Genomic DNA, 27,347 nt, shown 5'->3' on the forward strand with positions numbered 1-27,347 from the left:
GATGTAACCTGTGTAAATACATGGTTACTGTACAGAATGTCAGGATTTGGTGACAAGGACCAACTACAGTTCAAGGCATCCATAGCTCGAGCAATGATCAATGGTGGCGCGCCCCAACATGATGGAAAAAGAGGCAGGCCAAGTTTGACCTCTTCCTCTGAGGCACAGGGCAGTATCAAAGGCACTCCCTGAAATCAGGTTCAGTGTGGGAGATCACTGGCCAAAGTTAACTACTACAAAAAATGCCAACAGGTGCCATGAAGCTACTTGCACATGAAAAACAAAGTATATTTACATAAAGAGCCAGGAACCATTGTGACCAGGTTGCTTTGCAAACTTTCACACCAAGCACTAACATCCACAAAATTCAGTTTAAATGTAAAATGTAAGGTACGTTGCACTAAATGGACTTTGAAGAAAAAAATACTTTAGCATATATATATATATATATATATATATATATATATATATATATATATATATATATATATATATTCTACATTGAGAGTATTTTTTAGTTTACAATGTGGATGTAAATGTGAACAAAATGATACAGTATTCATTGGACTGGTACAGGGAGGTTACCCTTTGCATTGACGTTTACTTTATTTGCACAAATAAGAATTTCAGATTTAGCTTTACAATGAGCTGTGCCAGGAACATGGAGTAATTCTTTATTTCCCTAATGCATGTTGAACACTAAAATGGAAACTTATGTAACTTCTTTAATTTTTGCATTTAAAAAAAACAAACAAAAAAAATAAAAAAAACTTTTTTTCCTTCCTATTTTATATTACCTAAAGTGTAATAAAATATATTTGAAAAAAATGTTGCTTGATGCTTTCATAATTCATGCATGAGAGGGTTAACATGAATGTAAAAATGCATTTGACTTTAATAGTCGCAGGAAATTAAATAAATCCATGGTTTCTCAACGTGTACCGGTATTATATTACTACGCATGACTCATTTGTAATAGGAACCACAAGTAGGACAGCACTTGTTCAGTAATACACGGAACACTTTGTTTATTGCCTTCCATGTAAACAACCTAAATTACACCACAGGGACAGTGTAGCCAAGTCTCACGAGAAAAAAAAAAGCGGCACTGCCTTTTAAAACAAGCCCAACCCATTTCAGAGGGAGGGTAGTGCGGACGTTTATAGACGTTCCATATTTTATTTTTAGTAGTTTTAGTTTTTCTTAATTGAACTGGTGTGGATAAGAAGATTCTAAAATTCTAATGCCGTGCATATACATTTAAACGTCAATCACACAACCCGCGACTCTCAAAAAATTAAAGCGACTTTTCGCTTTTGGCAACTGTGCAGAGGAATGCGATTCACCACCCAGTCCGCCTGTATCCCGTGATGCATCACGTTAAGCAGTCTGACAACTTGATAATTTCTAGACGGAAACAGCTGATTAAAAAGTCAAAGTAGATGTGCTGTGTGCTGACAATAAATAACCAAGTAGTTTTTTTCGGCCTTACAGGTGAGTAGCCAGTACAGCCTGTTTCAAGTGCAGAAGGATCAACTGCGCTCACGACGCCCGGTTTAGAGAACACTTTTCCAGTAATGCAGAGCTGAGAGACCCCGGTGAGAAAGAATTGGCCTCTTTGGAGGAGGTGGAATCCGTGGCAAATAAAACCGGGATTTACCTGCAGTCTCAAAAACTGATAAACACGGTAAGAAAAAGAAAAAAAAATCGCATATAGCGGTGTGTTTGCTATGTAATATTCTCATTGGATACGGTAGGTTTCGGGTTCCGCTGGGGTAAGTCGTACGATAATAAATGACTATTGACCAAAGCAACAAAAAAGAAACGTGAGATGTGTGTGTGTATGTATAATATATATATATATATATATATATATATATATATATATATATATATATATATATATATATTAGTGTGTGTCTAATTATATAAATTTATTGCTGTTTTAGATTATGGTGTTATATTTACAGTGGAGAGACAACTGTTACATAAACATCAGTGTTGATTTTGGTAAAGAAACCATTTGCAGCTAAAATAAACACTGTACATGGAAAACGGAATGTATTTAAAATGTTAAAAGGGGCATTAATCCTAATTTTATGTAGGACATTAACTAGTCAACTTTGCCTCACTATGCCCCAATTAAGAGGAAGTTCTCCTTGGGACATTTTGTACAGTTGACATAAAACCACGAGGTTAAGAAATATAACTGAGTACCATTCCACTCTATCTGCTTGGTTGCATGCATAAAAGGCATCTCCGTTGCACAAAACCTTTTACAAGGGTTTGCAAAAACTACATATTTCCCTAAACTCTGTTAATAGGGAGTATGACCCCTGTGGCCAGCCAGGACCACAAATTATTTTGGAGGGTACAAGTCTGGTGCAGGGAGACTTTTTCATGGTATGTTTCAGAAAGTTACTGGAATGATGCCATATTCCTTGCTATTAATATTATCTTATCTGCATCCCTGACTAGACAATTCCTCAATGATGACCACCTCTTGGGCACTGGGAAACAGAAATCCTTGTTGACTGATTGTACCTCTTTCAAAGTCAGGGAGATCTGCTGTCTTTCCCAGTGTGACTGAAACTGCAACAGGGGCAACTTTTATATAGTCCATGTTTTAATCAATTATAAAGGCATACTTCTGGTATTGTATCCTATAAAAAATGTTAAGGATGCCAACAGGAAAGCAAGTTTGTGCACTGTCCGACTGCTGTAATTCTTACAAGAAGTACTGTGGGGAAAACATTTCAGATAAACACACCATTGATAAACTACTGTAGAAAGATTTCATTTATGATCATTTTAAAAGTACAGGCCCCTATTCTGTGTGTTCTTGGTACCTGTAATGTATTGCACTACTAAATCCACACAACATAATTACAGCTTACATCCAGCTGTGCCAAGCTGTGACCAGAGACTGCCCTAGTGTGCATCGCCATAATCCAGTGTAGGGAGTAATATAGTTTTCAAAATGACTGTCAATTTGTTTTGCAGTCGCTCTGCCCAAATTGTCAGAATATCACAAACATTTGTACCCCTACATCCAAATAGTGGTCTGAACCTTTTGCCAGTCAAACCTGTATTAAAGGGATACTACTTTTAATTTTGATTTATACCTGTTTAATATCCTAATGTGTGTATTGTATGATTCTCTATTGTTTCTGCTTAGATCACTGTTTATCAGGCTACTATTCTGAATAGATTCCGTAAGGCTGAGTGCTAGGAAGTGAGGTGGCGAAGCATATTAGTGTTGCACTGTGCACCAAAGCCCATAGGTTTGCCCACCTTCCAATCAGCCACAAGGAATATTTTCAGAAACAATTATTGCTGGAATAGTTTGTAAGCATGGCAAATGATCTGAGGTGAGAATAACAGAGAATCAAATGGAACATGCACAGTAGGATAACTATGTACATAAGTATCCCTTTTTAATGTTGCTTGTACAAAGGTCCTTGTTGGCTCGCTTGGTAAATGTGTGTGAAGATTGAGTCGTATGAGCGCTATGTGAATTCAGGTTTCTGCAAGTTGCCCATCTTGGCTGAGTGTTGCTATTTGTACTCCCACAGGGTTAGGAGGAAAAACAGCTGGGGTCTTGCCTCCAGGTTACAGTAGCTTAGGTTGGCAGGTAAAAAGAGATGATTTGCTTGACAGTGGGAACAGAGATTGTCCATTGATCTTTAGCCCTTCTGATTGGTAATTTAACACATTTGAATGTTACCTCACCAAGCAATGACACAGTTTCATTTCTAATATTTCATTTTAAAAATGAATAAACATCTGACCTTCCAAAGCTGTCTTCAAAGAAAGCCATGTTATTAGATTCAGGAAACAATTGTTGCTTAATTGCATTAAAGGAATCAGATTTCTTTGAATCTGGCTCATTTTAAAATAGCAAATAAAAGCTGATGCATGTTGGAAGAGCAGCGTTGTATATGAGACTCGCAGTAATAAAACATAAATTCTGACAGAATCCCAAGCATTTATTGCTTTTGCAGTAGTTGTGTTGAAACAACCAGTTAAGGTCATGAAGGTCAAGGCAATGTTGCCTTTGTTGGGTGTGAAAATTCCAGGGCACCAAAACAGTTCTAGGGGGCAAAAATGCAAAACCTAACTCTAACCCAAGGGCAATTTCATACTCACTTTCATACTCATTCATAAAATAAATAAATACAGAGAGCAAATCAATGTTTTCACACTAATTGTTACAAAAATAAAATATAGGTCACTTTTCCATTGTAAAAATAAAATGGTATAAAAAATCCAATTTTAAACAACAAAACTTTTATAATGAAAAAAATACAAAGGGTGATTTGGCAAAAAATATTCAGGGTATTTTTCTTTATTTTTATTTTTTTACTGAACTTGGTCACACACCACTGATTAGGCCTATAGGCTTAGATACCACCTCAGTGATACAACAGCACCAAAAAAGTGATGTCAGTGAAGGTAAAATTAAAGATAGATTTTCAGGTAAAATGGTTGAAGATTTACCCATGGCTGGAGTTTGATAACGATAGTGGTCAAATGAGTTGTTCAAGCTGCAGTATCTGCACAACTGTAGTTTGCTAACCGCTGTTACAAAACCAGTGCACACAACGCGGCTTTGGGGGTGGGGGACTCAAATAGAAACTGTCAGGCAATGGAGAGTGCTCTGCATCACAGTGATAAACAGCTGGATGTATACAATGTGAGATGTTTACATTTGAGAGACTTTATAAAGTTTCACAGTTCTGGAAATTTACAGTTGCAAAGGATTTCGTTTTGTTATGGTGCATTGTTGGACAAAAAAGGGTATGCTGTTTTTAAGTATACACATTCTAACCCCTTTCGTGAAAGCACACATTTTACTCGTTCAAAGGCAGAACTACGTAAGGTAGTTGCAATGTATTGCACAAAAATAAATGAAAACAGAAACTGATACACTTCAAGATTGTGTTTCGTTCACTATTCTGTTCTCTCTTGCTCATTTCATAACACAGGGAGCTGCTACTTGAACCATGTCATAGCTACTTGGGGTTTTTTTTGTGTGCAAGAATTTGAGCAAAACTAAAAATTATCTACCTATTGTGTGTTCATTTTTACAAAACAGCAACAGTCATTAAAATGTCTATATAAATAGGCAAATAAATTGCAACTTATTTACTGGAGTCAGAATGTGTATTGCACTGTTGCATTTTAAGTATTGTAATTTTAAGACTGTTCTCTAACAATTCTTAAGAACATAAGAAAGTTTACAAACGAGAGGAGGCCGTTCGGCCCATCTTGCTCGTTTGGTTGTTAGCAGCTTATTGATCCCAGAATCTCGTCAAGCAGCTTATTGAAGGATCCCAGGGTGTCAGCTTCAACATTATTAATGGGGAGTTGGTGCCAGACCCTTACAATTCTCTATGTAAAAATGTGCCTCCTATTTTCTGTTCTGAATGCCCCTTTATCTAACCTCCATTTGTGACCCATGGTCCTTGTTTCTTTTTTCAGGTTGAAAAAGTCCTCTGGGTCGACACTATCAATATCTTTTAGAATTTTGAATGCTTGAATCAGATCACCGTGTAGTCTTCTTTGTTCAAGACTGAATAGATTAAATTCTTTTAGCCTGTCTGCGTACGACATGCCTTTTAAACCCGGGATAATTCTGGTCGCTCTTCTTTGCACTCTTTCTAGAGCAGCAATATCCTTTTTGTAACGAGGTGACCAAAACCACAATATTCTAGATATTCAATTCAGTTTAACTCTGTCTAATCTTGTCCTTTCGGCAGTACTTGACAACTATAAGATTATTATTATTATTATTATTATTATTATTATTATTATTATTATTATCGGATGAATTGTTGTGCACCCATTGCTTACCTGAACATTAGGTAAATCTGAACTCTTCGCTGCCGCTTTACAGCTCTTCTTTCTTTTTAAATGTTTGAGTTCACGTGGTGCGCAAAGATGGAAAAATCACAGTCTTTGGAGCGCGGTCATATTGAGCTCAGTCTAACAGCGTCCCTCCCTCTGTTTGCCCGTCATTTACCAAAGATACAGTAAGTCTTTCTCGTGGCTTAGTGCTTAGTGGCTAGGTGCACAGTAAAAGTTTGTGAATGGATTGTAGATCATATGTGCCGGCGCTGATGGACACCAGCAGCAATGGTTTACAGGCAACTTTTGCTGAAAGTGTGTTTTTTTTTTTTTTTTTTAATTTAAATTTTAGGAGCATTGCGGCAAGTAGATTGGGCACTTAGGCAATTGCCGCCGGTGCCATTGGTTATTCTGCGCCCTGAACAACCCCAAAAACCCTTCAATAAAAACGCAGCAGCTAGCCTTTGTGTAATTTGTTGCATAAACCAGAAGTTGTACTGTTTTATCATGGTTTGTAAATGCCATGTAAAAAAAAAAAAGTCTAACAAAATGCAAGGGTATTTTTGTAAGTGTTCTTTAGAAAAATAGGTTTATTCTTTTAAATAATTTGAAGACAAGGATAATGTTGGTCACTTGATTTCTCAGTTCCTTGTTTTAATTTAATAATCTGTTTACTCAGATTTTCCTTTAGGAGGCTCACATGATTATACAATATAGCCATTGAGTTTTTATTCAGCCTTTCATTTGTCATTACAACAGAGTGTCTCACTGTTTAATTTTAGAGGCTCCCTTTTGAAGAAAATGCAAGTTGAACCCTAGATGTTGCACAATTAGTCTGTGCAAGAATGGGTACCTAGGTGAGAAGTTATCTCTGACATGTTGAAAAATACATTTCAATTAAAACTTTAAAAACATGTTTGTTTGCAGGGGGGGAGGGTTCCAATGATATACCCTGTTTTTTAATTTATATTCAGTAAAATGTAATTGTTTTGTGCCAGGCAAAATTATATTATTTTACATGTCATGTTTAATAATGCATTTAAATATGTACATTATAGGCTTTTGTTCTTTTCATATTTATGCTGCAATGTTCTGCAAATATGTGGGTGTGTCTTGCAATACAGTACATGCTTACACTGTATAGCAGAATACAGCAACCGTCTTTCTCTGCTGACCTTTTGTTTACTTCTGTAAAGAAAGCACAATGAAAAGAAACCCCACTCGGTAAGTTCATAGACCCACCCTTTCAATAGAACAGAATAACTCATGCAGTGCAATCTCTGACTCATCGGAGAAGCACGTGACTTCCACACAGAGGACTTGTAAGCTTAACATTTATTATCCATTTTGAATGAAGTTCTCCTGTCCATCAGCATTCCAGTAGAAATAGTGTGTTTATTATATAATCAGTGCTACTTTTATATCGTCTTTATTAAAAAAAACTTTATATATCTGTTTAAATGTATAAAATGTGAAAAACAGAATGTGGAACCCTCCTGTTTTCCTTTTTATTTACTGAACTGAAACTGTTTGTTTGGGAGAAAAGGGGATACCATAAATGTATAGTGCAAAGTAGTCCAAGAGGAAACCTGTTCACAGTATAGAAAATACATGAGTCATGAGAAAACAAATGGAGATGGATACATTGGTAAACTGGGGAATGCCAATGGGAATAAAAGGTGCATTTCTATTTGAAAATAAGTCATTTATTTTAACATTCAGTACTAACCCGTAGGTTATATTTCTTAATGTGGTGCAACTATCCTTACAGTAGCTTTTTTTTTTTTTTAATTAATCAAATAACAAATGATGGTAACTTTGTGCAGTTATGTAGTGTTAACACTGCCTGGGATGCTAAACATCAGTCCTCTTCATCTTAGTTTGGATTTTTTAAATGGTATTTATTAAAGCCGCTTTGGGGATAGTAGGGCTATAATAGACATGTAATCTCCGGGGAAGTAACTTTGCAAAATGACAACCGTTCTGCATTTTATTAAATACTTCCAGTGCATTGGAAATAAGTCATACAAAAGTGATTAAACCCAAGACTGGGAACAGTGAGCTGGTCTGTTGGAGTTTGTTTTTCCATTTGACTGCACTAAAGATATGCAGTGTTGAAAGACTTAAGTTGCAGATAGTTTTGCTTTTATACAAAACTGATTTGGCAACTTCAATTAGTTTTATATCTAGGCTAGTCATAAGAAACAGTAATTAGGGATGGGTCAGTGTAGTTGAATACACAATTACATGAAAATAAAACTATTTGAATAGCTTATTACATATTAGAGTACACGAAAAAGACTTATATTAGCTACTAGTAGGAAGCAAACACATCTATTTATTTTTTTAAATTCGACTCTTGACAAGTTGTTCAAAATCAGTGTTGAACCCTGCGCGTTCATGTGAATGAGATTGGCATATTAAACGTAACACCCCTAATTAATCAATGCTTTTAACAGTAAAAATCTACAGTAAACTTTTTCTATTTGAATGGATGGAGTAATGTCAACATTTGCACTGGCCATTAAAAGTACAACCAGGTATGTGCCTTATTTTGAATTATTTACAAGTTACTGAATAAACCAATTAACTTGAACAAAGAAATCTTGTCTTGCACATTTGTTTTTGTACACTTTGTGAACCTGGCCAGCACCTCTGAAGAGTGAACTTAAACTTTAGCGGCTTACACTTTTTATGCTGTCTGCTGTAGTACACGTATGTATTTGCCTTGTATTTGAATACACGAAAATGTTGGTCCCCTTGTATTCAATTAGGAAACTATTCGAAGTTCCCATCCCTAACAATTATACAGTTGTAGTTTTGACATTGTTTCTCAGAATCTATGTTTAATATGTACGTTGTTTTTATTTGTTCACGTGCATGTCATTTTTTTTCTTGTTCTGCAGTCTTAAACTGTTTATAGGTACTGCTAATCCAAGTCCTTAAATTGTCTAAGCAACTGTACGTGATAATTACTGTTACAAAAAGGTTATTGGCTTTTAATGTTGTGCAACACAGCACACTTTTTATTGGCAAAAATATCCCAGTTATACTTTGTCCATAGCCTTTGTTTTGATTGGACTTTGTTCTTTTCTTGCAGCTTGTCATGTGATTGAATAGCTGAGGGAAGTTGGAGTTGCAATGCTTTCTACCCACACATCTGAAAGTGGGCCTGACCCTAAAGAAGTTAAACAGGTAAAGTAATTAAATCCTGGCTACTTCTGTCCTGGCAGATAAGGGACATTTTTCAAGAGCTGGTTTAGGAAGCATTTGTCATATGTGGAATTTTTTCAATACCCAATCATATGTCATCTATCTGTTCATTACACTGAAGAACACATTAATTGGTTTTACCTTGGAATTTTATAATGGCTGAAATTTTAAAAACCACAGGATTTTTGGCCAGTAAGGGGTGTCAGGAAGTCACTTAGTAAGTATATCCACACATTCCATGCCTTATCTAGACGTTGTATAGTGCTGTACTTTGGCACTGTCACAGAACCATAGAAAACATATGGGAAAAAATGCATACAAGCTGTTGAAGCCTGTATCGCATGCATATTTAACAACAAGTGTAACCCAGGGATACAGTGATGAATGAATTGGCTGAGGCCTCAAACATGCATCTTTTATAGCTTCTTGTAGTGAATTGCTGTATGTGATATGCACATTTGGCTTCAATAGTGCCCACTATATGCAATTTGTTTTATTGCATCATGTGTTTCCCATGTCTTCTGTGACAAAATCTAGCACGCTGCGTTAGCTAGGTTAGCCACAGTATGTATGGATTTACCAATAGCTAAAGGACTGTTGGCTAGAATCATACATCATCTTTTAACTAGTGGTCTTACAAATACAAATGGGTCTCCTCTCTCTCTCTCCGTCTCTCTGTCTGTGTGTTTTCCTTTTTCTTTTACCATAGTGGATAAAGACAAAGTTAGCAGTTTCCCTCAAGGCACTGCAAAAGCACTTTGTGACCACGGATGCTGTTGTAACCAGCGATGACAGTGATGCGAACATCCTTTGCTGTGCCCTGGAAGCTGTATTTATCCACGGGATAAAAAATAAATATATAAAAACCGAAACTGGAGGAAGGGGAAAGAAATTGGGGATGCGAGGACCTCTACCACAGCCTGTGTTCTGGTCTCTCTTAAAAACCATCACTCACAGGTAAGCAATTGGTACCTCAACAGACTTCACGTTTAGTAGCAAAACCAGAGAGGTTTAGTTATTTTGAGACTGAACAGAGGCTGTACTGTTATAGTTTTTCAAGCACTCGAGTAATCTGTAGATGTTCACATTTATTTATTATTTTACACAGGGAGAGCTTCTTAATGTAAAAGAGTAAAACAAAATGTAGCGCTCAGTTTTGAAATGACCAATTCTCAGAGTTATGGTTCCACATATTGGTGGTTTACATTGTTTCTCACAGTAGTCTCTTCAGCGTCATTTTCTAATTCTAAAAATACAAACACAGACCTTCATATTTATAGAAATATCTGTGACCATTGATAGTACCATTGATAACTAATCTGGGTTATAAACCAATTATGCATTTGTTCCATTAATAAAAATACCACATTCCTAATTTCACAGTTTCCAAGTCATAATTCTGTACAGTATGAGTAGTATCTCCATAACTAAAACTATCCATCCTTTTATAATTTTAGAGATGTGGTCACAGAGTTGGAACATCTGAACTTTATCAACACAGATATCGGTCGCTGTCGGGCCTGGATCAGGTTAGCATTAAATGACGGTCTAATGGAGTGCTATCTCATAACGCTGCTTCGGGAGAGATCCAAACTCTCTGGATACTACCAGCCAGCAGCACTCCTACTGGACACTGAAGAGCGGGAGGTTCTGCTCAGTTACCTGCAAGGCTTAACTTCCCTTTCCTTCCAACTGTCTTACAAATCAGCTGTGCTAAATGATTGGACAGTCACTCCCTTAGTTCTTGCAGGTCTTTGCCCCAGTTCCGATTCATTTGACCTTCCAGCATCCGATTCCAAACTAAATGAATCCTGGGATTCTGTTTCCCAGTCCTTGGGTTCAGATATCATTGAAGTTCATCATAACTCTGGTTCGGCACAAAGTAAGAACGTGGGGAAAAGTAAACTCACCTCTTCCACCCTGAGTCTTGATACCACTGGTTCATCACAGCTTTCTTCCAGCCTTAGCTCTGACAGCCTTCTCCAAGTCAATGGGACCAAAAGCCCTGATAAGTCCTCAGATGAGCCCTGGTCGTGTGACTCTGACATGGGTATTATGAGTGCAGAAGACTCCGGCAAATCTATGCAAGGGTGAGTTGGCCATCAGCGTGATACTTAAAAGTATGCGTCTTATAGTGGTGCAACAATTAATCGTTGCATCAATATATTATCATCTGTCCTTAAATTTCCCGAGCTTCAATTTAGTGAGTCGATGCATCAAATTAGAACCCATTTTGAAGTCTCCTGTTGCCGGTTTGCATTAAAGCGTTGTGTACTTCTTTTAGTGCTAGTACGGTAGATAAACAACATCAGGGCGTTGCTAAGATACGCACTTTAGGCCTCTACATTCGCATTGGATGTACCCCCGTGTAAAATGAGTTGAGTTGCTTCACCGGTGAGTCTATGCATTTTTTTCACTAAAGTGACTAGAACATGTTTTTATGTCATGTCAAAGGAATACGAATATTAAATCTACTAATTTTACCTTTTGTTTCAAAGTATGTTGTGTTTGGAGTATATGGCAATATATAAAAAGAAGCTGAATTTAGTACGGTAGTTAAATTAGTCTGTATTTGTGAGATTCATTTAATGTTTTGCTTTGGACACAAAATGTTAAAATATAGTATTCTTTATTATTATTACAGTGTAAAGGGACATCTGATACGGACGCACGCATATTCTTTTCAGTTGTCAAGTCCTTTTGTATTTTTTTTATTTATAATTGACAGTGTTCTAATTTGAATATAAGTTGTGCCTTTTTGTATAACTTATGCACAGCAGTGTTTTTAGTTATGTGATATTCTGTTAAATAACTTTTTTTTTAATTTTGAAAAATGAAATGTCAATGCATTAATTATCGTTGATTAAATGCCTATACAATAATCAAATAAGAAATTAGGTGACCGATTTCTCCACTAGTCTGTTATGTATCATGTTATCAATTCTTGCCACTCACTTGGAATCCTTGTATCCAGGGGAACCTGATTGAGAGTATTTGCACTTGGGCTAAAAGCCTTTTTTAAAGATTGGAACACAGGCACTCACACAAACCCCTAGTAGTTTAAAAGTCAGACAGGAATGAAGCACTTCAATTTCTATTTAGAAATGCTAACCTTTCAAGAAGTAAGTCCTGAAAGAACTGAGTTGACATATCCGTGTAGACATTTGCATGGAGAACCGCTTATCAGACTTTGATAAAAAGTGGTTTGGATATTGTTCAGCAGAATTGACCAATGCCTGTTAATCTGCCTTTTTATGTATGTTGTATTTACATTTGTATCTCGAACTGGCTAATCCTGTTTTTGATAAAACCTGGTTAAAACATTCTCTACCGCAAACTGTTATCATTACGCATTCATTTTGCTTTATTTTGTTTCTCTTTTAATGGTAATGAATGATTTTAGTGAAAGTGCCCAGTCAAGTCAAGATTCTGAGAAAGAGGACTTATTCCTATCAAATCAAGAACAGGAACTTCCATCCGAGACTGCAGAAGCATGCGATGATGAGACACGTGGCCAGTCAACTGCTCCTGCTAACATAGGAAATTCTTCTACGCCGGTGACTTTGCAACCAGAGTTTGAAAGTGTCAGGGAACTAGAATATGATGTTGAGAAACCAGTCCCAGCTCCTGAACTGCCTGATCATATTCCTCAGCTGTCTGTGCAACTAATGGATGAAACGTCAGGCATTTCAGAGCCAGCTCTTGTAGATAAAAAACATGAAATCTGCAAGACGGAAAACAGATGTCAAGAAACTGGTCCAAATATACAATGCTGTTTTGAAGAATCCTTGCATTCTCCTACAACAGGTCTTCCAGTAAGTTTCAATCTATTATAGTATCCGATTATAATGGCATAGTACTCAGTAACCCCTTATCAGGTTTGGGTAATGGAGGAAATTGATACTGTATAGTTTGTTCTCTTCACATACCCACCCTGGAATTAGTTTTCCATCCACACGCTATTCCAGTGATTAAACATGGAAAGGTGCTGTTAACATTCTCTATAACGTCCTCTGTTGAGGAGAGCTTTCTACTTCAAAACAAATTTGTGCCTAGGATCTCATTTTTATTGGTCAGTGTTTAATTTTGATTGTTTTATTAGGTAAATCCAAGGGTAAGGCTATGTTGACTGTAAATTGCACATGTTCTATACTTGCACTTTATAAATCTCGTTTGCAAAATCAACCCATCACTAGTACATTTCATCCTGTGTACAAATATCCTCCAGTGCACCTAAGGCACTAAAGTTTAATTGTAGTTACTGAGTATAATCTTCATTTTTGTGATGTAACGAGTTAATGCAGTTTGAGCAGGCAGAACTCAAATGTATGAGATCACATCTTTAACATTAAGAGGCATTCTACAAAAAAACGATTATATAAAGGCACTTCACTGACTTCCTTTGTTTTGCTGGTTCAGAAAAGCCGAAGCTGGATATCAGAGGATGATATTTACAAACCGTACCAAGATGACAAACCCAGAGAAGAGCAAGTGCAGTCAGACAGCACGACCACTATGAATGGAGTGGACTTTGCTGGCTTAGAACTCCCCCATCTAACAAGTCCCAGCTCCGATGGGAAACTACCACTGAATCACGAGTTCAAAGTTGTTCATCGCAGACAAATCGGTAAGCTTTTTCAGATATGAATTTTACAATGAAATGCAATTAAACCCATGAGGACCAGGTTCACATACAGTTGTTGGGCAGACACTAAAAATACTTCTGTTATACCTAGTTATTCTATTTACTTTTTATCATAAAGTAAACCTGATTTTAATATTGCTAATGAAACCATTTTATAAATATTGCTTTTCGTGCACTGTATTTTCCATGTAGGTTTCATGTGTTAATTGCTTAACCCCTTTTTAAATCAAGCATCTAATGATGGTGTGTGGCTCATAATGAAGAATAAAAAAATAAAATAAAATAAAGTAAATAATAAAAATGTCCCCACTAAATAAAGTAACAGAATTTGCAGTCACAACAGTGTTAATTGCTTTTAGGAAGGTATCATTGAGTTTAAATTTAGATCAGATTATCTTCCTGTGAAGTTCCTCTATCTCAGCTACATCTATGGAGCGAGAAGCCTGAGGTTTTGTAAAAAGAAAATCACTAATTCACTATTTTCAGAACTTAAATATGAAACTATAAAATATCCTTAACACTAGAAGCACAGTGGCAGTCATTTTGGCAGTTTTTGGTTTTAATTTAATTTTCTCCACTCTTGTAACACATACGGTGTTGCGCGTTTAAATACCTTTCTGTGCGTATGTATTAAATATTCTCACAAAGCATCAAACGCGGGAGTGCAGAAATAAAGGAGGTATATTACATGATTATACCTAAAAGCCCCAGGAGCAGTCACATTGACGGCCACACAGAAAACAACTGTATTTTGATTATACAGAACAGTATTCTACTTTTATTATTTTTATTTACGAGTCTGCAATGTGTTTGGGGGGGGGGGGGGGGGGGGGACAGTGACTCTGGAGTTTTACAACGCAACAAAATATGGAGTTGATGTTTTGGATTAGATGGCACAAAAGTATTCTGTGAAAGCTGGCTCCCGCTGGTGGCCTGTTCAGGTGTTTTACAATGTGTTGGACCTAGCAACCATCAACTCCTAGGTACTTTACAAAGAATGCACAGAGAAGAATTTACCAAGGAGAGAATATATTTTACAGTTAGCTCAGGAACTTCGCAAGAGGTATTTGGAATAGAGGGAAATTGCCGAGCGTGTACCCACAGCTGAAGCTGGCAACCCTGCTGACAGCTGCAAGAGACGCCAATGACAGGTTGGCAAGTGCAATAAAAATAAAACTTTGGACAGCTGTGCCCTGTGCAGAAAGGCGGTGTGTGGAAAGCGCTTCTCCACGTGCAGTGCACATTATATGTGTTGATTGTGAACAGCCTTAGACTCAAGGTAAAGCAATACCCTTTAGTCTAAAAAGCAGAAAAAAAGAAATAAATTTGACTTTTATAACTTGTGCTGCTGCGCTTCTGTAAAAAGTTTTGTTTTGATTTGTAAAATAAATGTTCATATATATTATGCTTCGGTTGTTCAGATGTCTATAGGACGTACTCAATAAAAAAATAAAAAAAGTGAATTGCATCCGACTGTTTCTCTTTTCATTATACTATTTAGTGTTTCGGATACAGTCGTCAGAGAGACTGCTGCAGGGCTTTTATACGAGTATATCTCCGGTCCTTCTAGTGTTTAAAGTTGGATATACATTTCTCAGTTCATTTATTGTAAACGGGTTATCGAACACTCGGGATGCAGAACTTTTAATGAAAAGAGCAGCTGATGTTTGAAAACCAAAACCAATTGAAAAATAAACTTCCCTGTTTTTGTAGATCTACTGTCAGTCCTGTCTATTGTGTTTCCTGTACAGAACCAGCTTTTCTTGTTTAAGAGTTATATGCGGTCTAGCCAGGGGCTGAACAAAAATTTCGATGCTCCCAGTTGTGTGTGTGTGTGTTTTATTTATTATTTTTTTTAAATCTTTTTGTTTTTTTAAAAATGATCAGTGCCAGCAATCGGACACCTTGTGTCAGCCACAGTATGTGCTGTGGCTGCTAACAGGAGTTGCCCAAACAGTAGTCTGTCCTGAATCTGCAGTTCTTTACTGTACATGATTAGCCTACCTGATGGATGCGATCCTGGCAGGATAGTCTGAGCTATTGAAGTTTGCAAATCTTTTTTTTTCTGTAAAATAGAAACGGATCAGTTAATTGTTTTTCGGAAGAGCTAATTTGAATAAAAATTGGGAAAATACGTAACAGATTCTCAGCAATGATAGCAACAATACTTTTACATGCAGTACACTATCCAAACTCCTCTGGCAATCCCCAAAAAATGCTGCATTAATAATGGCTGGTAATTTTTAAATGTTTGTACTTTCCCTTTTTTTATCTTTTAAAGAGAAACCCCGGTTTTGAAATGGAACTTTGAATGCAACTCCTAGTCATTTTTGACCTGCTAGAAGAAACTATTGAGTTACGCTTCATCTGCTAGCACTTCCAGTGCCATTTAAAAATCTGAATTCCCCTTTGATTTAGTTGTCATTTCTGTTTTCTATTTCTCTGCATTCTGTTCATTCTCACACACTCTTTCAGACTTTTCAAGGTGATGCATTTTCATTTTAATGTTATTTTTTCTCCATTTTGTAACTGTTCTGGTAAATATGTTTTCAGATGTGAGTTAGTCGCAGGCCATTAGAATGGGGATACAGGCACATGCACTAAACCACATGTTTAGATCACTTTATTACCATACCCAGTTCGACTACTGTCTATTTATAGTGCTGCAATGATTATTCAGATAAATTTATTGTGTATTCTGGTCATCTAAACTTGAAATGGAGAACCTAAATAGGTGTTTTGTGCACAGAAAGTTTACAACTTTCAATTGCATTCCTCCATGTAGGTTATTCAGCACACATTCAAATGTCTGCTTTTAATTGACTTCAACCAGTAAATGGTAAAGAAGTCCAGTTAATTGCCATGTTGATCTCAGATTCATAAATTGTATGTACATTGTGTACAAGCAGTAGTTGAAAGAATATTTGGTACCATTTTTATAGCATGTTTTATAAATGCATTACTTTTTCTATTATTTTTTTTAAATGGACCATTTAGTCAACCACAGATTTGTTATGTGAAAAAAGTGAAATCTTGTTTTTCCCCCTTTTTATCAAGGACTCTCCAATCCATTCCGTGGGCTTCTCAAGCTGGGGAATCTGGAGAGGCGAGGAGCAGTGGGCATCTGGAAAGAGTACCGATGTGAGCTGTCCCCGTACGAGTTCCGTCTGTACCAGAATGATGAGGAGCGCACGTGTGCGGAAAACTGCTCCCTCCTCCGGTGTGAGTCAGTGGGGCCGGCCAGCAGTGACGGACGATTTGAGCTCCTCTTTTCTGGGAAGAAACTGTACCTGCGAGCCCCTTCGCAAGACGAGGCTGAAGACTGGCTAGATCGGCTGCAAGAGGCCCTCCACAAGTGCCGGCCCCCGCAGCAAGACGACCACTGGGAAATATTACAGGCTGCCACTTCCAGCAACGTCAGTGAAGAGCCTCCTTCTCCTGGTCAGCCCAATGAGGCTGTGGAAGACAACAAGCCCATCGTTTTGGACTGGATTCGGCACACAGAACCGGAGCAGGATGCCATTAAAGAGTCAGTCCTGTATGTCTTCACTGATAACAAAAGCTGGGAACCGTATGTTTTTTCTCTGTCCTTGGAGGCACTGAAATGCTTTAGGATCAGTGACCAGCAAAAGATTCTGCACAATAGCTCCAAGATCGAGGCAATCCGAGACATTGTCCCTGATACTTCCCTTGGGGGACCGGCTTTCTTTAAGATTTTGACCTCCAAGACCACCTTAAAGCTGCAGGCCGAAAATGCCAATGAGGCAAAGTCGTGGAGAGTGGTTATACGAGGGGCATTAACGTCTTACCTGGAAACCTCTGAGGACCCCCAGACCGGAGTTGGAGGAGATGGGAACATTCACAGACTCATTCAGTACAGTATAAAAGGCAGTAGTGCTTTACTACCCTACCTGACTACTGTCCCCACAGAGAAAGGACTGGATGCACAGAATTTCAAATGTGCAGGTAAATCCTGTGACAGCTGTGCAAATACATTTCTGTACAAGTTTGGGCTACAGGTTTACTTATGCTACTTGTCTTAAGTTCTGTGCCAACAATGCTAACAAAAACACTTGCAGAAAATTCCACAAATTTAATTTTTATTTCTTCTTTTTATTTTAGTGCTGGGACAAATATCCGAATATTCGAACAAGTATTTTTTGACATGTATTAGGATACAAAAATCAGATGTTTGTATTCGCTAGAAATGGCAAATACCTTACACTTATTTACCGCCTCACCAGAAGTTGTGCAACAGTGGTAAATGAAAAAAAAATAGTAAATGAAAAAGAGCTCTGTTTGATATGCAAGATGTTATATATTAAAAAAAAAAAAAAAAAAAAAAAAAAAAAAAAAAAACCCAAAATCAATGCTAGCCTTTTTTTTTAAAAAAAAATTCAGACAGCAAAAAGTAAACGATTATGCGCGCGCACTCGTAGTGATCTCTATGGAAGGCCATCTGGGTCAAAAACACGTGCTTGGAGCGAGTCAGAATCTCATGGGACAGAAAGGCAAGCATGCCATTCTGAAATGCCTCGCTTAAACAGCCTCATGTTATTACTTTATGAAAACGTGTAAATGGCCACTGTTACTGTGAAGAAATGGCAAGGAATGAAGAAAAAAAAAAGTAAAAAATAAATAAAATGCAGTGTCAACTTTATGTACTATATTTTGGGAATAAACAAAACGTTTAACTTGAACTGATTTGGCCTCCGTTGTTTTGTAGTTAATTCAGTGGAGAAATGTAAGGCTTACACAACGTATTCTTTGCTCCTGGGATATTTTTTTTTCCTTTAACTTGTTGCATATTGTAATGTCTTGCTGTAAAATAAAGGCACACACACAGGGCCACACCCCCGGGCACTGGCTGCTATGCTGTCTCTGCCTGCGTTCTGAGCAATATAATGGCTTTTATTACTTTTTGAAAATGAAAGAATATTTAAATTGAGCGACTATCCAAACGGGTTTGTCCCAGCACTATTAGGGGTGTGTGTGTGTGTGTGTGTGTGTATATATGTATATACACATACTATTTATTTATTTATTTATTTATTTATTTATTTATTTATTTATTTTAATTCATCGGCAACACCTAGTGGTATAACAAGGGTTTCATTTAGCATCACTTGGACAGAATCATTAAGTAACAAAGAGAGCCTATTGTGTGTGTGCAGTGTGATGTCTTACTGTGATGATTGAATAGTTTAAGTAACTAGATTGCAGATTTCATTGTTTTGTCTTTTCTCCCAACATAAAGGTTGCCCCAGGCAAATTGGCTTTTCTTTTGGAAAACCAAAGCTGTGTGAATTTTCTGGACAATATTATTGTGAAACTTGTCACCAGGATGATGACACAGTCATACCTTCAAGGATTATTCACAACTGGGACCTGACTAAAAGACTAGTAAGTTTTCCATTTATTAAAAAAAAACAAAAAACACACTACATCACTATTACCATGTAAAATATGTATTGGTTTGTTTACTTTTTATTTACTTTCTTGTCTTAACAGGTTTCCAGACAAGCTATTAAGTTACTCAGTCAGATTGAATCAGAACCCTTGATTAACATGGAGTCTGTCAATGTAAGTTTATATGATCACGCAGAACAGTTGGCACACATCTACAAAAGCCGACAGAAGATTAAATTGCTGGGTGATTACCTAATTACATGTCGAAGTGGTGCTATTAAAACGATGCATACAAAGTAAGTGCTATTACATTAAATTGGATTGATTTAATTGGGATTGTGGCCTTCTATAATTTCCTTTGATCATTTAATCAACTACTAAAGTGTGAAATGTATTTTGATCATATAAAGTGCCCCCCCATCAGACTATGAATGAAGAAAAAATATTTTTTTTCCCTTTCAGACTTGAGAAAAGGAACTACCTTTTGGAGTCAGCCCATTTGTATGGCGTTGCAGATCTTCGTCAGGTAGAGTTTTGAAAATGAAAATAGTTAAATAGAGAAGTGTTATGGAATCTGCAACAATACATTTACTAAGGTGACAGTTTAGGTTTTCCCTTTTGGTTTCTATAGTCAAATACAAAAGCTGAATATGCAAAATAGCACTCAAGTCATCCTGCATAATTGACTGGAATCTTCAATTAAAATTCACACAGATTGTATATGATTACCTTCTCTGACTATACAATACCTAATATTTAATCATATTTCAGACAAGACCATATTGCTATGAAGAAATGCAGAATGACTGAAGGTGGCACCTCTATTGCCCATTATCCCTACTTGCATTACTATATATTTTGGTATCCCAGAATAAATGATTATCCCACCTTTTTAAATACAAACAAACAATTTTAATGAGCATTCCCTCCCACAAGCACAGAAGAATCCCGAAATGGGGAATTTTACAATCAATGTACTACGAATGTGTAAGATGTGAACATTTGTTTTAATGTCATACTAATGACAGAAAATATTTGGTGCAAAGTGAATAACAAATGACTAACCTCAGTAGTTTCATTCATCTCTACCAATATTTGGAAGGCAGTATATTTATACTGAAGTATTGTACATAAAGCATTTTCTATCAAATGTATTACCATTTGAGAGACTAAAGGCTGCACTTTGGATTAAATCTATAATATGTTCAGATATTCATATTGTAACAAAGCTGCTTCACTCGCGTTCTTTTGCCCCTTTAAAAACTTGACCCAACACAGGAACTTTGGTTTTAGCACGGTTGCGCACTTTTATTCAAACACAAAATAAAACAAAATAAACATCTAGCTCCTTTGGATCGCTAACTAAACTTCTAGGAACAACCCTGACTACAAAGTGGGACGGCTAAACCGTTTCCCCACAAAACAAAACACACAGATTTAACAAAATACACAGGATTACACCCAGTACCTGTCTTGTGACTGCTCAGCAGCAGGGCACACACCTTCCTGCTTCCTTCTGCTCAGCAGCCTAGAACAGACTGGCTGCTTTCTTTTAAATACCCTGCACCTGGCTCTAATTTACAATGATAGCCAGGTGCAGGGGATAATTACTAATAAAACAATTAAAAATAATTACGGCTTTTCATCCTGTGTTCTTCTGGGAGGTGTAGTCCTTTGCTTCCCAGGACTACACTTTCTCACAATATATTGAGAGGAACGGTAGTCCTCATGCCAAGTTATCAGCGAGAACTGCCAGAGACACTCTATACAGCAAGGGTAGTTTACGTGTTTTCAGGGTATTGACACAGCAAAAGTAAAATCAGCCAAAAGCGCCATTTCACTTTTAATTTGTAGTTCCCAACACTCTTGGGTGAAATGTAGAAATAAAATCAATACATGTCATATAGTAAGAGAAATAAGTTGCCAAAAGTAAAGTAAACATGTCCTTTTTCTCCCAGTGTTTTTTTGCAGACCCCAGGCACTTTTATCTACACATATGTATATTACAGGACATCAGATTTTAATTAACTTGTTTTGTCAACATGGAAATATACTAGGGATTGCACTTATTGTGACGTCTATCATTTATATTAAATTCTTTATTTCTGTTTTAAAATTTAACATTTGCTTGCAAAAATTATTGTTATATATATAAAAGGTCTAGCATGCATGGGATTTGAAACTATAACCTTCAGTTTGCAAGCGTGTTGTGTTACTGTCAGTGCTACACGATTAGTTGAGAAAACAGGCAAAGGGTGGTCAAACCAAATATGGATTTGATTTAGATTTTTCTTCTGTTCACTCACGTTGCATTTAGTTAATTGATAAATATAATGTATTAACATGTCTATTTTTGAAAGCATTCTTACTTTACAGCATTTTTTCACACCTGCCTAAAACTTTTGCACAGAAGTGTATATATTTTTTTTCTTAGATTTGAGTCATCTCATCATTCTGAGATTTATGATCTTGATCTGAAAAAGTTTCCTGTCAGTGTAATGCTCATTGTGGTCCCTATTGGCGCAAGGAAGTACGGTTTCCACTCGATACTGGTTGATGAGAGTAACGCTATTTGTGGTCCCCACTGGACAAAAAGTAATGTCCATTTCTGAGAATTAGCTATGCTGAAGGATAGCCTATATATTTGGTAAAAGTAGAACATAAATAAATATATATATTAATAAATATTGAAATAAATGAATACACACATCAGTATAGACATTTCTTTGTCTATCTTGATACTATTTTTTTCACAATCGGATATAAACACTGCCATTTAATACTGTATGAAACAAAAATAATCAACAGTTCTTCAGTTGTATATTAGTGAAGATTTTTGTACATAAAGGTCAACATGCTTTCATATATTTTTACTTTCAAATTTAAATATTGTAACGACCCAGACAATTGTGTTGTTGCAGGACTTGTTGTCTGTTCAGTTTGTCTTGTCTGTCTTTTATGTTACATGTATTTGTAAGGGGAACGGGTCACACCGTTACTTGGCATGGGAAGGGGGAGTGAGTGAATGAGCGGGGGGAATGTGTGTTGCTGTTTTCGGGGGTTGCACAGCATGGATGTGGTTGATGAGCCGGACAGCGGTAGGAAACGACTGGAGGTTATATAAGTGGGCGCATGAGCCTGGGGACTGGAGACAATCCAGCGCTGAACTTGAATGAGAAACTGTGGGTGTGACTGAGCGAGTGTGTGAGCTGTGATCGGAGAGAATATGCAGTGAAAGTGCAAAGACTAAAACATAGGGTTGTTATTTTGGTGCTGTGAATTCCAGCCCCTGACAGGAATTTTCTTTATATTCAAATAAAACAAACATTGAGAATTCAACATGGTCTCCCGGAGTACTACTTCCTAAACATGAAAAATGATAATATACTAAATGAACGGGTCAAACTTATTATGATAGTTTGCAAAATCGGATGAAAGCTTTCAATACAATCGGGGAAATACATAATCATTATTTACAAAATCTTGTTTGTCTCGTTACTTGTTAAACTGTAACTTTACTACTTGTAAATGTTGTAAAATAGAAGGACAAACTTTCTGGTGTGACGGCTAGGGCGTCTGCATTGCAAGCTGCATTGGAAGAATGTCTTGAGTTTGATTCCCACACATGGTTTATATTGCAAACTTTTTTTTTTTTCTAGTTGTATTTTATTTGTGTAACACACATTTTTAAAGTGAAAGAAATGTAGTTGATATATGAATGACACTAATTGAACATGCATACTTTTGCACACATAACTTTAGTGTGTGTGTGTGTATATGTGTGTGTATGTATTATATAATGGCAGGATTTGAACCATAACTAGTCATACTTTCACTCCAACTACATAACCGCTACGCTACACAGATTCACATCTTAACCCTTTCAACAGACTAGGCTACTATTTACATTGTGAAAAAATGCCAAGTTATCAAAGGTGCCCAGCCATTTAAAGTGGAGATATCAAAAACACAAGCTAAGTTAGAACAATTGGGGCAACCTTGGCCAGCACCAAGCAAATGGGTACAACTGTAAAAGCAGTGGGGTCAAGGTTGCCACAGTTATTTCTACTACCTTGGCTTGTATTTTTCAGGCACAATAAAAGCAGATCAAACTTGCATCAAAATCACCAAAAAAAAAGCCAAGTTATAGAAACAATTGGGGCAGCCTTGACACCCACTGCTTTTACAATTATGCCTGTTTGATTTGTGCTGGTGTGAACGTGTGGTTGGTAATGCACAGGTGTAGATGTGAGGCAGTGATTATAAACAACCGTTCAATGGTCAAAACTAAGCTTTATTATTGCTTTTAAGGAATACGACTGACTATCCACAACGATGTGTACTGCCAGTCAAAACCACAGAGTTCAGTCCGGAAATAATAATACAATAACAGACACTTTAAAACACCTACATGATCACCAGTCCAACAGTGAGTGCTCCGGGTGCAAGTGGTGTTTTGAACAGTGAGTAACAGTGCAGTGCAGTCCGGGTTTGATGCTGGCTGAATAGCGACAGCTCCCGGATATTTATTTAGCCGCCTACAAAGACAAACACAGACAGTTAGCAAAACAAACAACACACTTAACACTCGCTCTATTTATTAATTACGTCAATTTTCTCAACGGGTCCTTTCTGTAACCATAGAGAAGGAACAGGTCACTGGTGCCACTTCCCCTAAATACCCTCAGTCACGCCCTCTTTCGGTGGCGCGGCCAGTCACGTCTCCTACAATCCGTGACTGACACATCACCTACCGCATTCAGGCGCTGACTTCTGGTATCGTGGCCCCGTCCCCTTCCTGGTTGGCCGGTTTCCGACTGACCCTGGAATGAACTGCCAAACGATCCATTCCGGGGTACTCTGCTCCGGTCATACAGTGTCTTCACAGGTCGGGAGGGAGCATGTTGTCTAGGATTCATTCGTTCTCTGTCACAGATAGGCAAGGTTGCCCCAATGGTTTCTTGAAACTTGGCATGTGTTTTTGATATCTCCACTTTAAATGGCTGGACACTTTTGATAACTTGGCGTTAAATGTGTTTTTGTTTCAGATATTAGACATTTGTCCTCAAGATCCTTAGTGCAATTTCAACAGTCTTTGCTTAAAGTTTTAATCCCTTATGAAAGTACAGGTAGATCAAACATCTGAGCTACAGAGGCCATGACTTTACCCCTGGACTACAAAAATAGGTAGCCCTCAGCCCTGTAAACGGTCAGAGTTATATACTTACCACCCACATGCTAAAATGGGTTTTCTGTCAAGACATTTTTTCATCCGTTTGGTTGCATTTGTTTTCCAGTACACACATACACAATGGACTCGGAGCACTGTTGGTATTTGTTTTCCCCCCAAGATTGTATTTGTTTGTTTCAAGTCTCCTTGGGACATTTCAGTATTTTCTGTTTTGATAATGTTCCTTGGTAGTTTTTTTAACAAGTTTCATTTTCAGTTTAGAACATTCAGTGATCTTGTTAAAGGATTCTGATTTTAAATACCTTCTAAATTCAAATTTCAGGTTGTCTGCGTTTTTTGCTTTTAAAACCAATTTTAAGATTTTGGCTTATTCATTTCTTGTATTCTGTAGGTAGCAGAAGGGCAGTATGAAGCATTTCTCCAGTCTCTGATCCAGTTTGCTTCCAACCATGTCTACCAGTGTGACCTTTGCACCATGAGAGGCTTTATCTGCCAGATCTGTAACGGCAATGACATCATCTTCCCCTTTGAGTTTGACACAACCACCAGGTAATGGAAATTAAATACTGCAGGCTGTTAGAAGAGCTGTAAAAAATAAATAAATACATTAAAAAAAAAAAAAAAAACTTTTTAAAAGTCTTTTTTGTTTTGCAAGTCTCTGAAAATGCCTTTTCTTTTCACTCTAATTTTACATTTAATTATTTTTGTACTTTTCAGGTGTAAAGAGTGCAAGGCTGTCTTTCACCCCTCCTGCAAAGCACAGTCCAAGTCCTGCCCTTGCTGTTTGCGACGGCAGAGATATCTGGAAAGAGAGCTGCAGGACTAGACAACACCACATCATCAGAAACAGCACTGTACTCTTTTTTTTTTTAAAAAATGTTTTTTAATAATATAAAAGCACTGAATGAATAAGAATTCCCATATATAATATAAGCCTTACATATATAAAACAGTGAACACTTACTTTAAGTGTCTGCAACAATTCACTTACAGGTCGCATTAGAAACATCTTCAAGTGCCATATGTGGCTTTACAAAAGTCAGAACACTGCCGAACTGTGGGTGTTTTTTTTGTTTTTTTTTAGCCAACGTGCACTTCGAGGCTTGCAAATCAAAAGGTTGTCTCTCTTGTTTAGAACTTTGAATTGAGATACCCAGTTTTAATGCTGATGGTACAGCGGAAGATTGCAGCTACATATTTGCAAAACTGAGGCGGGTAGCTGAGATCACAGCTTCAGAGACAAAGGAAATCGAGGAACAGAGATAAAGGGTTTCCTGTTACTGCAATTTCACATACAGTCGTATGTCTGTTATAAGCACTGGTTATATGTTTTGGGTTTTTTTGGTTTTTTTTTTTTAAACATATGATTTAATTTGTAGTTTTATTTCTTTGTTACAATCACACTTTTGATGAGAAAGTGTCACATTTTCTCATGGTTGTATCTTTTTTTATTTTGTTTGGCACGATAAAAGCTAAATTATTTTTTGCAGTGGCTATCATTAGCTTGATTTTATCATATAAAATGTGATCACATTTTAATCTATGCACTTAATTTTTGAGGGAGGTGTATTAAAGTAATAACAATCGAATGCAAGTCTGGCGCCTTATCTGTAAATTTAAAGACAATGCAGTCTTTGTCTAATACATTTTTATTTGAAATCAGATGACATTTTTTTTTTTTAATATATTACAAAGATCAAGTGGTATAGAGATTTGTGGTTATTAAACATGCATGCTAAAACAGTTTTGAGGCAGAGTTCGCTGTGTCTTGTTATTTTAATAGTAACTGAAATGATATACTCCATGTTAAGATAATAATTAAGATACAATTCTATTACATTTATTTATTTTTCACGTAGGCCATGTATGAAGGGAATATATACTGTCAAGGAAATAGCTGAATAATGTTCATGGTTGGGAGAAAAAATAACCCTTTTTTGAAGAACACATATGCAGAGAAGTTGAATTTACTTTGGGTAGACAAGAAATTGTGCCTTTGACATTCTTGTCTTAATATATAAAAAAAATTCAGCATGTAATATTAATGTAATTTCCATTGTCCAATGTGCCAACAAAAGAGTAATTATATGTGCAAATTCTAATACGTTTATGTGTTGTAATTTAAATCAATTGTAAATATCATTGGCTTGTAATACTGTAAAAGAAAATGAAGCATAATTTTACCCTGGAACCAGTTATAAGATACTGGTTCTGTTGTCTACTAATTGTTTGCTACAGGCTGATCATAACTTTGGTGTTGCATTTGAGGAATAAAGTAAATGTCTGAAGTGTCAAAGTGAAACTCTGGTGTTTTGGTAGCATGTTGTCAAATTTGTATTTCTGTGTTTGTTACAACACATCTAAAATTTGGTAACTCTGCAGTAGTGTTTTTCATTTGCCAATACTGCACTCCAGATCTTGTGAAATTGTAAGTCAATAGATTTAACAGTACACAAGATAATTTACCATTAGGGTGCAGCACTTTTTAAAATGCTCACTTTCTAAAAGCACAGGTAACAAAAAATTAATAGGACTGTTTTTACTGCTGCTGTATTGGTAAGCTCTCGGGTGTGCTGTGAAATTAATCAATTGGTCACTATTTTGGTGGCACTAAGTTTAAACATAATTTCTCTTGAAACAAACTATGCAGAATTTCCTAATTATTTTTACTAGGTACATATCCTTATACCCACTACTGTTCCATGTTAAGAGACTTATTTTTGTGTGTTGATTTAAATTGTCAATCTTGATATCTGGACTTCATCCTTGCATTGTTTTGTGTAGACTGATAAACTGGTCATTGGTAATTCCGATTGTAACAAGTAGGTGGCAGTACTTTATTCTATTTGACAGCAAGATGCAAAAACATTTGTTCAATCTATGCACAATATTCTCAGCTTGTTGAGAGCTCAGCTCTGTACTCTGTTGATTTTGTTTGTTCATTTTAGGTTTTTAAGAGTGTTATATAAATAAACTTTGTAATTGTTTGATCTGATATAGCGTGATTCTTAGCTAGAAACAAGAAGAATCTTGTTACCA

The 27,347-nt window shown here is 36.7% G+C and overlaps 1 protein-coding gene across 1 annotated transcript; it reads left to right on the forward strand.

Annotated features, from left to right (window-relative positions):
* The first annotated feature begins 1,130 nt into the window (after positions 1 to 1,130).
* plekhm1 (pleckstrin homology domain containing, family M (with RUN domain) member 1) lies at positions 1,131 to 27,303 on the forward strand. The gene is made up of 12 exons (XM_034058017.3): positions 1,131 to 1,687; positions 8,951 to 9,045; positions 9,773 to 10,020; positions 10,521 to 11,153; positions 12,467 to 12,878; positions 13,483 to 13,690; positions 16,766 to 17,674; positions 18,966 to 19,111; positions 19,220 to 19,413; positions 19,580 to 19,643; positions 24,700 to 24,857; positions 25,026 to 27,303. The coding sequence occupies exons 2-12, from the start codon at positions 8,992 to 8,994 to the stop codon at positions 25,132 to 25,134; spliced, it is 3,135 nt and encodes a 1,044-aa protein (XP_033913908.1). The 5' UTR covers positions 1,131 to 1,687; positions 8,951 to 8,991; the 3' UTR covers positions 25,135 to 27,303.
* Positions 27,304 to 27,347: the final 44 nt, after the last annotated feature.

This window comes from Acipenser ruthenus, chromosome 28 (assembly GCF_902713425.1).
Source record: "Acipenser ruthenus chromosome 28, fAciRut3.2 maternal haplotype, whole genome shotgun sequence".
NCBI classification, from domain to species: Eukaryota; Metazoa; Chordata; class Actinopteri; order Acipenseriformes; family Acipenseridae; genus Acipenser; species Acipenser ruthenus.